The following is a 13,048-nucleotide window of genomic DNA, read 5'->3' as shown; positions in this document are numbered from 1 at the left end:
ATTGTAACATTAACTTGGTTCTTCCTCTTTCTTTGGGCTTGTGTATTGTTCCCAATCATACTTCTGTCCCCGGACAGCTCACCCTTCCTAAAAATATTTATTTTTCAATCTTCCTAAAATTATTCATTTCTTCTTAATGATTCACATAGATTATAATCTATAAGCTTTATGACATCCCATCTCTCTCACTCTCTAGGAGACATACTGGGCTCTGCCATGCAAAACATACAAAATCTCCTCCGAATGCCCTATGGCTGCGGAGAGCAGAATATGGTCCTCTTCGCTCCCAACATCCATGTTCTGAATTATCTAAATAAAACACAACAGCTGACTCCAGAAGTCAAGTCCAAGGCCATTGGCTACCTCAATACTGGTGAGTGATTAAATGAGTGAAGACTTCACAGTGTCATTTTAACAATAGATTGGATTTCCTAATAGGCTTGAGTTACTTACCAAGTCTATGATATGTTAGCGAATCATAGTATCATAGTTACTATGATAAGAAGGACAGTTAATTTTAAGCTTATTATCCAGGGTCCAACTTCTAATAAATGTTTAAAATGCAGAGCCTTGTAACATACGACAGCAAAATTTAAGAAATACCACAAGAGAAACCAAAGCATTTTAGTAATTTCTCTGGCCGCAACATACACAGTCTGTCATATTGTTTCATTAACCTTCCACTTCAGGTTACCAGAGGCAGCTGAGTTACAGGCACCATGATGGCTCCTATAGCACCTTTGGGGAGAAATATGGCAGGAATGAGGGCAATACCTGGTAAGTGATTGACAGTTCTTTGAGGTCCTGTTTTTTTGCCAGCTCTTTTACGTATATTATCACAATTACATTCACAGTAAACTTATCAGATATGTATTATTAAACCTCTAGTTGGTTATACTCGACAAATATAGCAAGGTAACAAGCAGAAAAGCTGACATTCAAATATATGTTAGACTTGTCCCCCAAATTCATCCTGTTAGTAATAACCAAGGTATTCTTTCTAAAACAGCTAGTTTTCTGAGAGGAAGAGCTCACAAGCAGGGGGAGGGACAGAGGGAGAGAATCTTAAGCAGCCTCCATACTCAGCACAGACTCTGACGTGGGGCTCGATCTCATGATCCTGAGATCATGACCTGAGTCAAAAATCAAGAGTCAGACAGTTAATTTCAGGTGGTTAACTGACTGAGCCACCCAGACACCCAGAAACAGCTATCTTTTTAATGGCTACTTCTTTTCTAGAATAGCTCCCATAGCCATGAGTTTTTTAATATATGGCCAGTGAACATATCATCTAACTTCTGGATAAACCATGTTCACTTCAGCTTTTAATATGTTTTTAGATCACAGTCATCTTGACTGTGAATAAATTCACTCATAGGAGGAAAGAAAAGAGGAGAACCCAGTGACAAGCAACATTGTTTTAAAATCCTTAAGGCATGGGGCACCGGGGTGGCTCAGTCAGATAAGCACCTGACTCTTGATCTAAGCTCAGGTCTTGATCTCAGGGTCACAAGTTCAAGCCCTGTGGTGGGCAACAAGGTGGGTGTATAGCTTACTTAAAAATAAATGGATAAATAAAATCCCAAAGGCAAACCAAAGCAGTTTGAAGTTATTCAATCTTCTTTTTTTTATTCTTTTTTTTATTCAATCTTCTAAGTAAGGAGATTCTGCCATCTACAGAAGGAAATCTCTAAAGAGAAGAAAGCCTTACTCAAATAAGTAAAAACAAGTAACATCAGAAGTTCTTATGGGGCGCCTGGGTGGCTCAGTGGGTTAAAGCCTCTGCCTTTGGCTCAGGTCATGATCCCAGGGTGCTGGGATCGAGCCCCGCATCGGGCTCTCTGCTCATCAGGGAGCCTGCTTCCCCCCTCTCCCTCTACCTGCCTCTCTGCCTACTTGTGATCTGTCTGTCAAATAAATAAATAAAATCTTCAAAAAAAAAGAAGAAGAAGAAGTTCTTAGACTCTCTATAGCAATGAGAAAATCAGTCAGCAAGGAAATACTAGATGTAGCCGACGAATCAAGCAGTCTAAAGGCGATGGGAGTTCTAAATACACAGGAATAGTTGTCAGGTGACTCACATCAATGTAAGCAGTGTCATATTCTGTGCCACAGTTATAAAACTATTGTAACAACATAAATATCATCTCCTCCACCCTGCTCAGGCTCACTGCCTTTGTAATGAAGACTTTTGCCCAGGCTCAAAACTACATCTTTATCGAGAATGCATACATCACCCAAGCCCTCATCTGGCTCTCCCAAAGGCAGAAGGACAATGGTTGTTTCAGGAGTTCCGGGTCTCTGCTCAACAATGCCATTAAGGTGAGGTGTTCTCACAGTTCATTTTTCTTTTTTTTTTTTTTCTAATAAGATTTTATTTATTTATTTGGGGGAGAGAGAGCGAGAGAGCACAAGCAGGGGGAGCAGCATAGGGAGAAGAAGCAGGCTTTCTGCTGAGCAGGGAGCCTGATGTGAGACTCCATCCCAGGACCCTGAGATCATGACCTGAGCTGAAGGCAGACACTTAAGCGATTGAGCCACCCAGGCGCCCTTGGAATTAGTTTTGATTTGTCCATTTATGATGTTCACAAGGATGAGAGGAGGTAATAATATAGGAATTCCTTAGCAAAGGTAACTAACTAACTAACTAAAAAATAAATAAATGAAACCTGGATAGCACCAAGAAAGAGGGGATGGGACTTAGCTTGATTGTGATAATTGGCCCAATGGGGATGAATATGAGTGAGGATAAGCTCCAGGACACAGCGGAAGGCAAAGAGCTGATGAAGAGCATGCTCAGAAGTTAAATCACTCTGATCTCTCCCTCTGACTCTCACTTACAGGGTGGCGTGGAAGACGAAGTGACCCTCTCTGCCTACGTCACCATTGCCCTTCTGGAGATTCCTCTCCCTGCCACTGTAGGTACCGCCTCCTCCCCTGCATAGTTCTGGATGCAGTGACATCGCTGCCCTGCTGTCAGAACCATCCCTCTGCTAAAAGTCCGGTGTCAGCTCTCCTTTTATGCCAGGACGGTGCTTCCCAGATCAACAGAAAATTTGGACAATCCGCTAAGATTTACACCATCCCGGTGATGCCCCTAAGCGATTTCTCCCCTAGAGACCTCCCACTGCTGCCATAGACACACCCAAAATGAATTCTAAAAATGTGGCCTGTGTTCCTGACTTAGGAATGTCATGATAACACGAAGATACTATTCTCTCCATCCCCAAGAATGAGAATAGATGAACACATGCATTTGAAAATTGACCTGTGCTTACTTGGTTCCCTCCTTGTTCCCCACCCCAGCACCCCGTTGTCCGCAATGCCCTGTTCTGCCTGGAGTCAGCCTGGAAGTCAGCGAATGAAGGACCCCATGGAAAGCATGTCTACACCAAGGCACTGTTGGCCTATGCTTTCGCCCTGGCAGGGAACCAGGAGAGGAGGAGAGAAGCACTCAGCTCACTTCATCAGGAAGCCGTGAAGGAAGGTGAGCGCACATCTGTGGTCCTCTCCCAGCCCCCATTCTCTGTATCAAGAACCGTACAACAAAACCCCCACACCTACATCCTGTGACCCCTTTCCCCTGTCTTCTTTTGTCTATATCACTATAAAATCTGGGTTCTCTTAAGCAAGTCACATCAAAAGATAAGAGGCAGTGTAGTGTAGTAGTGAGACGCCCAGCCTCTAGAGACTAGCTCCAAAGCGTCTTAACCTACGAGGCCTTAGACAACTCACTCACCATGTCTGTGTTTCAGTTCCTGCAATGATAAAATGGGGATAATAGTATTTACCTCATAGGGCTGTGTCAATATTAAATGAATGAATACAAGCAAAGCGCATAGTAAATAATATGGTACAGGTAAGAGCTGTGAAAGGATTACCTATTGTGATTTTAAAAGCCATTCTTAAGATACACCCAGTCCTTTCCTGGTGCGTCATATCTTCTTAAACATAAGAAAAGACTGAAGGAAGTAACCTCATAAATAAATTCTGGTATTTTATGCTCATATCAAAAGTCTGATAATATTGACAAATCTATTCATATTCACGATATTTCTATGTGTACGGTGGTCTATATGAGGGGTCAAAGAAATAGAAAATATTAATGCAAATAATATTTTATCCAGTAAAACATATTCTACCTTTCGCCCTTGACAGTGCCATTAATTGCTTATCCTTAAAATGTATTGGGAATATTTCAGATATGTAAACCACTTTATACTTTCCTCCCAGTTTAAGAAATACGAAATTACCAGGGCAGGAAAAATTCCCTGTGTACCACTCCTACCCCAAAAGGTAACCATTATCCTGAATTTGTCTTTGTAATTTCCCTGGGTTTCTTTATCTTTCCTACATACCTATTTCTAAACAATATTCGGAGTTTTTACATGTTCCTCATCTTTACATGAACAGTATCACACTTTTGAGTCTTTCTGCATCTTGTTTTCTTGCCTATTTGTCTGCCTTTTGTTTTTGACATTGAACCTTGTGGGAAGAGGAGGCCCCATATGCGTGCCTGTGGCTCTAGTTCATTATTTTCACTGCCACGTAATATCTCATGATATATACATAGGGCATGATTTATAGTAAGGAGTCTCCCTCGAGGATGTTTTCTCGTTTCTTATTTGTGGCTATTGCAAACCATGCTGCAGTGAACACTCAAAAACATGCCTCGTTGTACCTGTGTGAGTTTCTCTAAGCTACACTTCCAAGAAGTGAATTGCTGATTAGCAGGCTAAGCACATCTTCCTCTTTGCTGGTTATTCCCAAATTGCTCTCCAAAGAGCAGTTTCCTTCCCACGGCAGCGTAAATCAGTTCCCATTGTTTCCCATCTTCATCAGCCTTTGGTATTTTAAAGACTATGTACTTTTTCTGGCCTAAGGAGTATGAACTCCGTTATCTCATGTCATCTGTGATCCTCACAAGAAACTTCTATAGAAAAATGTGTAGAAAATTTAACAAAGCCTAGATAAGGTCTGATTAACATCAGAAAGAGGAAATCCCCCCAGCTGGTGAGGGATCTCGCTCTGCTCTTTCTCCCCGACAACCCAACCACGGCAACTTTTTGGAAACTTCGATGGCTGTGGGCTTCTGACTCCAGCAACAAATCTGCCGTCACCTAACCGAAACAAACCAAGTTCAGATTTACACAGAAGGAAAAGCATCTAGATAAGGTTCAAGAGTGTACTCCTCATTTCAGCTCTGGCTTAGGCACTTTCACTTAAATTAAATAAGAATAGGTAGTCACTCATAAATCTCTTTTTCTCATCTCCAGAGAGTTCTGTCCATTGGGAGCGACCTCAGAAACCCAGGGCACCAGTGGAGCATTTTTACAAACCCCCGGCTCCCTCAGCTGAGGTGGAGATGACATCCTATGTGCTCCTGGCTTACCTCACGGCCCAGCCTGCCCCAACGTCAGAGGAGCTGACTTCAGCCTCGCGCATCGTGAAGTGGATCACAAAGCAACAGAATTCCCACGGGGGCTTTTCCTCCACCCAGGTCTGTGTTTCCCAGAACCTTTCACTTCACCTTTAGGTAACAAAAGTTTTGGGGTGGGCCCCTGGGTGGCTCAGTGGGTTAAAGCCTCTGTCTTCAGCTCAGGTCATGTTGTCCTGGGATTGAGCCCCACATCGGGCTCTCTGCTCAGTGGGGAGCCTGCTTTCCTTCCTCTCTTTCTGCCTGCCTCTCTACCTACTTGTGATCTCTGTCTGTCAAATAAATAAATAAAATATTTTTTAAAAAAAAAGTTCTGGGGATGCCTGGGTGGCTCAGTTGGTTAAGCTGCTGCGTTTGGCTTGGGTCATGATCCCAGTGTCCTTGCTTGGCAGGAAGCCTGCTTCTCTCTCTGCCTCTGCCTGCCACTCTGCCTGCTTGTGCACTCGCTCGCTCTCTCTCTCTGACAAATAAATAAGTAAAATCTTTTTAAAAAAAAGTTTTGAACAAGCTATAAAGACACTCAAGAAGAAAAACTGAAGTTGAGAATAACTTGAATGAGGTAAATATTACTAGTATTGAGGGATAGTGAGAAATAAGGAAAAATGAAAGTCAAAGAGGGCTAAAAAGAAATGTCTGCAATCCTGGGACCCCATCCTTGTTACCATCATGGACCTCTCTTCCCGATAAAAACTCTACCTCCCTAAAGAAATGGGACCTGGTATGCAATGGCCACAGCAGAATGAATTAAAAAACAACAACAACAACAAAACTACCTTCTGGAAACTTCTGGAAGTTCTAAGAGTGCCTTTCAAAAGTGCCTTTCAAACTGTTCCCAGGAATGCTGCTCAAAACCCAATAACCTCTCCTTGCAAATCTCTCCATTCGTAGGTCCCCTTTAACTGGCTCATTTTAAAGTGGACACATTTTATACTTCCACTATTCACCTCTTACTATACTAACATCTGTTCACCAGGAGCATGAAGAATTTTCTTTACTGGGCCAACATCCTAAGCCTAACTCTATAATCTTATATTTGAAAAATTCATCAATAAGTACACAGCAGGACATTTCATCTTCAGAGAATTTAGAGGTTAGCCTACAGGCTAAACCTAAAAGAGAAAGTGACAAAATGGCATCCCATCTTTTTTCCATTGTAATTTATCTCTTACTTTTCCATATGAATGGAAAAAACTGAATACTTTTATTACAAGCCATTCTTTCTTAGTAATCTATTATTTAATGGTGAGTGCTGTGAAATATGTAAGCCTGATGATTCACAGATCTGTACCCCTGGGGCCAATAATACATTATATGTTAATAAAAATAATTTTTTTAAAACCTGGAAAAAAAAAGAAATCTATTATTTATTTAAAGACTCATTCAGGTTCAGTGCTGATGAGAATGGAGAATATGACATGTGGGGATGGGAGGAATCCAGACTTCCAATAAAAAAGGGAGAACCAAAAATAATTACAATTAAGCATGACCCTGATCATGGCTGCAAAGGACCTTGGGCTTCCTCAGGGCACGCCGCAGAGCAGAGTTTCATCTGGGATGAGAGCCAGACTGAATTTTGGCTGAGTGGTGGCGGGTATGACCACAGTTACCAAGTAGGATCTCTTAGGCAAACAGCTAGTGCTAATAACTGATTCCAACTCATGTATATTTTCCACATTCCATATCCCACAAGTATTTATAGATAGAAAAAGATCAATTTTCTGAGAAATAAAATGTGCTCCTAAAGCAGATATGTGACTGTTACGGTTCTATCTAAGGATTAGAATCAATCTTGAAATTAGAACTCCAGCATTTAAGTAGTGAGGGGAGCAGGAGAGAGGGAATCAAGGCCCCCGTTATGGCTGCTGACGTGGGCCTTTGGGCTTCAGAAGGTTACCAAGCCTACGTAGGTTCTCTCACTCCTCTCTTACAGGACACAGTGGTGGCTCTCCAGGCCTTGTCCAGATACGGAGCAGCCACCTTCACCAGGACTGGGAAGCCTACACAGGTGACCATCCAACATTCGGGAACACTTGTCACAAAATTCCAAGTGGACGACGACAACCGCCTGTTACTACAGCAGACCTCACTGCCAAAGGTGCCTGAGGAATATACCATGACGGTGACAGGAGAAGGTTGTGTCTACCTCCAGGTGAGACACTCGGTCTGCATTAGCTGTTAATCTCTGACTCGGCAGAGGAGAGGGCAAGTCAGAGAAAGAGTTGAAGAAATTGGGAGGAGAAGAGAGAAACACAGATTTTTGTCTTTGATATTCCACAGACATCCCTGAAATACAATATTCTGCCAGAAAAAGCAGAGTTCCCATTTGCTTTGGAGGTACAGACTCTGCCCCAAACTTGCGATGGACTCAAAGCCCACACCAGCTTCCAGATCTCACTGAATGTCAGGTAAGACCTCTGCCTGAATCATCTAATTCTGGTTATAACAACCAGTCCTCTTACTGGAGTTCATCATTAAGCTGAGCAGCATGTCCATAAATATCTGCACTATGTTTATTGAGAAAGCAGTGTATCCTCGGGTTCATACAGAATTTCTCCGTGGTGGGGTATATATTCATTGTACGTCCCCTGTCTCCAGGATCTTTGCTTGTCGAACCTCATTATTTAAAGATTAATTCCCCTCAATAATAGCTAAAAACAGAGAACATTCATCCTTGCCTCTGACCTGAATTCCTGATTTAATACTAATGTCATTGATTCATTCTCGGATTTCATTCTATTACAGAATGTAAAATGTATATTCTATGTGTACGTGTACATGTATGTATATGTACATGTAATATAGAATATTATAATATTGTAATAGAATGTCAATACTGACCATTTCAGCAAGGATGCACCATAAAATGGTAAGATCGGTCAACCAATAAGCCAATCTCATTTTATAGCTCTGTGTCCTAACATAATTTATTCAGTCTTATATTTATGGACTTTATATTTTATAAGTTTTATGCAGTTTTAATAAGGCTGTAATGGTAGACCTTTTGATAGTTGATATCATCCTTGCTCTATCCATGGCAGAGATGGAGAATTCCTGAAAAGCATGAGTAGAAGGAAGTAGTGACTCTCTAGTTAGAATTCCTACGGGCAATAAATAAATCTCAAATTATATACAAAATAATCAATTTGGGGGAAAAAAGATATATATGCAGCAGTATTCAGATGGCTCCAGGGCTAACCAAAAAAATGTATCTGTCCACAAGAATATTCTAACCTGGGTGGGGATACTATTCAGGAAAAAAACTTAAAGTATATGTCACAAATAACTGGCAGAGATTAGAGATCTCACCCAGCTCTGCGTCATGTGCTTTCTCAAACTGCACCACCTCGAGCCCACACACGTGAAGTCCTGACTCATCGGGTCTAGGGTACAGCCTGGTCTTTGTGGCTTCAACACATTCCCTGGAGGTTGTAATGCTTCCGCTTGGGGAGGACATTTAGGAAGACCTCTATGTACCTTTGAGGGCAGTGAGGGCTTGCTCTGGACATAGCAAAGGAGAATATTTAGTAACACAGAAAACCCTAACTCCTTTCTTCCCTGAATCTTCAGTTACACCGGGAGTCGTCCCGCCTCCAACATGGTGATTATTGACGTGAAGATGGTGTCCGGCTTCATTCCCCTGAAACCAACAGTGAAAATGGTAGGTCTGTCTAGTGTACGTCCAGTAGGCTCTATTTTATTTAATGTTTTAGGTATCTCCAGACTAAGAAAACATTAAAATATTTTCAATCAGGGCGCCTGGGTGGCTCAGTGGGTTAAAGCCTCTGCCTTTGGCTCAGGTCATGATCCCAGGGACCTGGGATCGAGTCCCGCATAGGGCTCTCTGCTCGGCAGGGAGCCTGCTTCCCCCTCCTCTCTCTGCCTGCCTCTCTGCCTACTTGTGATCTGTCTCTCTGTCAAATAAATAAATAAAATCTTTAAAAAAAAATATTTTCAATCACTTCTATCAAACACAAATACTTTCTCCAAAATCAGAAATATAATTTAACATGTTTTTATACAGGTTTTTTGGTTTGTGTGGTTTTTTCCCTCATTAAGTTTTGTTTTAGGGGGTCTCAAAATTCTCTGACAGATTTTTTTGGTCAAGTTGCTCCCATTAGAAAGTACTTGTTTTTAAAACTAGTAAGTTAAAACTCTCACACACACACACGCACATATACACAAATGAATGATCCACAAAACATTCTCTCTTCCCTCCGAAGGTTTTCTGGGGCATTTTTATCATTAACCAGTCTTCCTTTTAAACTTAAATGGCCAATTGAGACACACAGTACTGTGATCGTTCTTCTACGGCTGGTTAGGACTGGGGTGGCAGGCATTAGGGATAAATTCATTGAGCCTCCTGAGCTCTCCGGGCAGACGTGGTGACCTTGCCAGCTCCAGCAGGCTTCCCGTCCACTGCTTTGATGACACCCACAGAGACTGTCTGTTTCACGTTACAAACAGCTCTCATCCAAGAGCCACATCTACTAGAAGAAGAATGTCAGCAAGCTCCTGCTTTCATGGAGCTTAGATACTTAAGAAGATAAAGCTTAGGGGGGCCTGGCTGGCTCAGTCAGAAGAGCATGAAACTCTGGATCCTCAGGGTCATGAGCTTGAGCCGCATGTTGGGTGTAGAGGGTTACTTAAATAAATAAAACTTTAAAAAAAAAAAAGAAGATAAAGCTTATGTACCAGTGGTAAAAAATACAAAAATGACCAATAAATAAAAATGACCAATAAATATAAACTCTATTATAGAAGTTCAGAGAAAAATGAGATTACTGTAAGAGCAAGCAAAAAAAAAAAAAAGGTCTTAAGAAAAACCCTCCTTCATGAAGGAATAGAATATACACTGAACATTGAAATATGGAAAATTCCCAAGTTTAGGATACTTATTTCACTTTTCTTCAGATATATAGACTTTACACGTAGGTCATGTGTCCTACTAATATCAAACCCTGCATCCCAATTATCTCTCATTTTTATTTTTTTTTTTTTTTTTTTTTAAAGATTTTATTTATTTATTGGACAGACAGAGATCACAAGTAGGCAGAGAGGCAGGCAGAGAGAGAGAGAGAGGAGGAAGCAGGCTCCCTGCTGAGCAGAGAGCCCGATGTGGGACTCGATCCCAGGACCCTGGGATCATGACCTGAGCCGAAAGCAGAGGCTTTAACCCACTGAGCCACCCAGGTTCCCAATTATCTCTCATTTTTAATTTAAAAACATTATCACCTTCACTTACAAAAATCCCTTGAAGAAACTTTACCCTCAGGCTTAATTTGGTAATAAAAATTCTTCGTTTCTCTGGTCTTCCCAGAGGCTTCATCTGTTTATTAACATTTGTGATGTATTAATTTTCTTCAGCTTGAAAGATCTAACCATGTGAGCAGAACAGAAGTCAGCAACAACCATGTTTTGATTTATCTGGATAAGGTGAGAGCCCCGCCAATCTAATTGCAAAAAAATATAGATAATAATCTCTCGAAGGGAGATACACTAATCCTGTGCTAAGGGAAGTGAATGAAGGCATTTTGGAGACATTGCCTCCATGGCAAAAGTTGGAGCATTCTAATATTAATTCCAGTAAATACTCTCCTCTCCTTTATTTGCAATTCATGTAAGACACTGGGAAAAAATGACTATTATAATACGGGGATATGAATACTTCTTGGACCTCATAAACAAAAAATTCTCTGCACCATGTGTTTATGTACATAAGCTATTTTGAAGATATCAAGTAATGTAAGAAAGAAACCCAATGGCTTCTTCCTTAACATTATTATATCAACATCAACATAATAATTGATGTTATACATTACATATATCATACCTCAAATATATCAATTATATAATCATATCTCATTTATTATATCAACAGTATAAGAGGGAAATGCTGACCATTTCAGCAAGGATACACCATAAAATGATAAGATCAGTCAACCAGTAAGCCAATCTCATTTTATAGTTCTGTGTTCTAACAATTTATTCGTTCTTATATTTACGGACATTATATTTTACAAGTTTTGTGAAATTTTAATAAGGTTGTAATGATAGATCTTTTATATGACTTGTTAAGCCAACACAGTATTTCTACAAGATAGAGAAGTAAAACTATACCAAATCTCTGGATATGGAAAAACAAATATCGCCATTCATCCAACAAAATCATGTATCATTTACCCTTTACACAGAGCCCATGGACCAGTATTGATCAGAGTATATGAATTGTTTGGGTTATTTAAGCAAAATTTAGGGATATTTTCATTCACCCTGGGAGCTTTCTGTGCCACTTAAGGACACTGTCAGTCGATAAAAAGTTTTTCTCTCCAAAAGTAGATGACTAATTATAAACTCATTCAAAGAAGAGAGAAGAAAGCTTGTAATTCCCTTTTGCTTTCTAGGTGACAAATCAGACACTCAGCATGTCCTTCATGGTTCTGCAAGATGTCCCAGTGAGAGAGCTGAAGCCAGCCATAGTGAAAGTCTATGATTACTATGAGACAGGTGAGTGTGAACAACTTTGACTTAGAAATTAAATTTCTGGTCACAAAAATTTAGATTTGAGAAATGTGTGGGGGCAACTTATTACACTGTTCTTTAATTTTGTCCCCATCAAGTCTGACTCTTCTCCGTTTTCTATACATATTGAACTGTCTTTCAGAAGTTTAGGCGAAAGAAATACACTGTATTTGAAGAGTTAACATATAAAACAGCAAGCAATGTATGAAATGGATGATGCTGGTGTTTCTGATACAATTCTTCCCATAATAAAATATTTTTTAACTGACCTGTATTCCATAAATCCCTCTCACTTCACCTAATGGTTTTGTTTTCATTCAGATGAGTTTGCAATTGCTGAGTATGATGCTCCTTGCAGCAAAGGTAAGTAATGCACTTTCTTCCAAATGCAATCAGAAGCCCTTGGCTTGTCCCTTACATCCCTCCATAAAATTCTGGCTATTTTTCATAGACATCATCTTGCTCACAGTACAACTTATTATAGAAAAATGCATTTATTGGGAAAGGGCTACTGATGGTCACACTTCATATAGCTCATAGGATTATTTGTTGGATACATGTAAGTAATAAATCTCACTTCCCACTATACTAATCAGGCCTCCTTAGACAGTATGCTACCCAGATCTGAGGGATGGAAGAGTCACGGCTCAGGAAGCCCGAGTCCATCTTGATTCTCTCTTCTTTCCACTATCACAGATCATGGAAATGCCTGAAGATCACGAACGACAATGAAAACCACTTTGCTGGGGTCCCTGTTCCACGAACTGAGGTCTCTGTGGAAGAAAAGAATTTTTGTGATCTATGAAGATTTGAAATAAACCTTTTTTTCTGGTCGATCTTTATCACTGTTTCCTCATTCATTCATTGAACATTTATTACATTTCCATATAATTCCCGGTAGGTTCCTGGGGTTAAAAATTCACAGCAATCAAGGGTTGAGGGACTTCAGAAAATGAGAACTATTACAGCGATGTTGGTCTGAGCAGCCTTCATTAGGGGCTCCAAAGAAAGTATTGGATTATGCCCTAGGACAGTGTGAAGGGTGTTTGGTTACAGGAATACCCTAAGAAAAAGTCAGCGTGCATTTTAGGA

General features: G+C 40.5%; 1 protein-coding gene across 1 annotated transcript in view; it reads left to right on the top strand.

The window, feature by feature from the left end:
- Positions 1–12,798, top strand: part of LOC308348454 (alpha-2-macroglobulin-like) — a 42,007-nt gene extending 29,209 nt beyond the window's left edge. Inside the window, exons 24-36 of the mRNA XM_080812512.1 lie at positions 197–373; positions 690–777; positions 2,166–2,322; positions 2,844–2,918; positions 3,307–3,487; positions 5,277–5,500; positions 7,368–7,586; positions 7,715–7,842; positions 9,005–9,095; positions 10,802–10,870; positions 11,839–11,941; positions 12,278–12,319; positions 12,653–12,798. Of these exons, the coding sequence (XP_080668638.1) occupies positions 197–373; positions 690–777; positions 2,166–2,322; positions 2,844–2,918; positions 3,307–3,487; positions 5,277–5,500; positions 7,368–7,586; positions 7,715–7,842; positions 9,005–9,095; positions 10,802–10,870; positions 11,839–11,941; positions 12,278–12,319; positions 12,653–12,669 (1,571 nt within the window). The 3' untranslated portion in view covers positions 12,670–12,798. The remainder of the gene's footprint in view (positions 1–196; positions 374–689; positions 778–2,165; positions 2,323–2,843; positions 2,919–3,306; positions 3,488–5,276; positions 5,501–7,367; positions 7,587–7,714; positions 7,843–9,004; positions 9,096–10,801; positions 10,871–11,838; positions 11,942–12,277; positions 12,320–12,652) is intronic.
- Positions 12,799–13,048: the final 250 nt, after the last annotated feature.

The sequence above is a fragment of the Martes martes genome (assembly GCF_963455335.1).
Source record: "Martes martes genome assembly, chromosome: 8".
NCBI classification, from domain to species: domain Eukaryota; kingdom Metazoa; phylum Chordata; class Mammalia; order Carnivora; family Mustelidae; genus Martes; species Martes martes.
The sequence above is the reverse complement of the archived record's forward strand: the minus strand, read 5'-3'. Positions and strand labels throughout refer to the sequence as shown.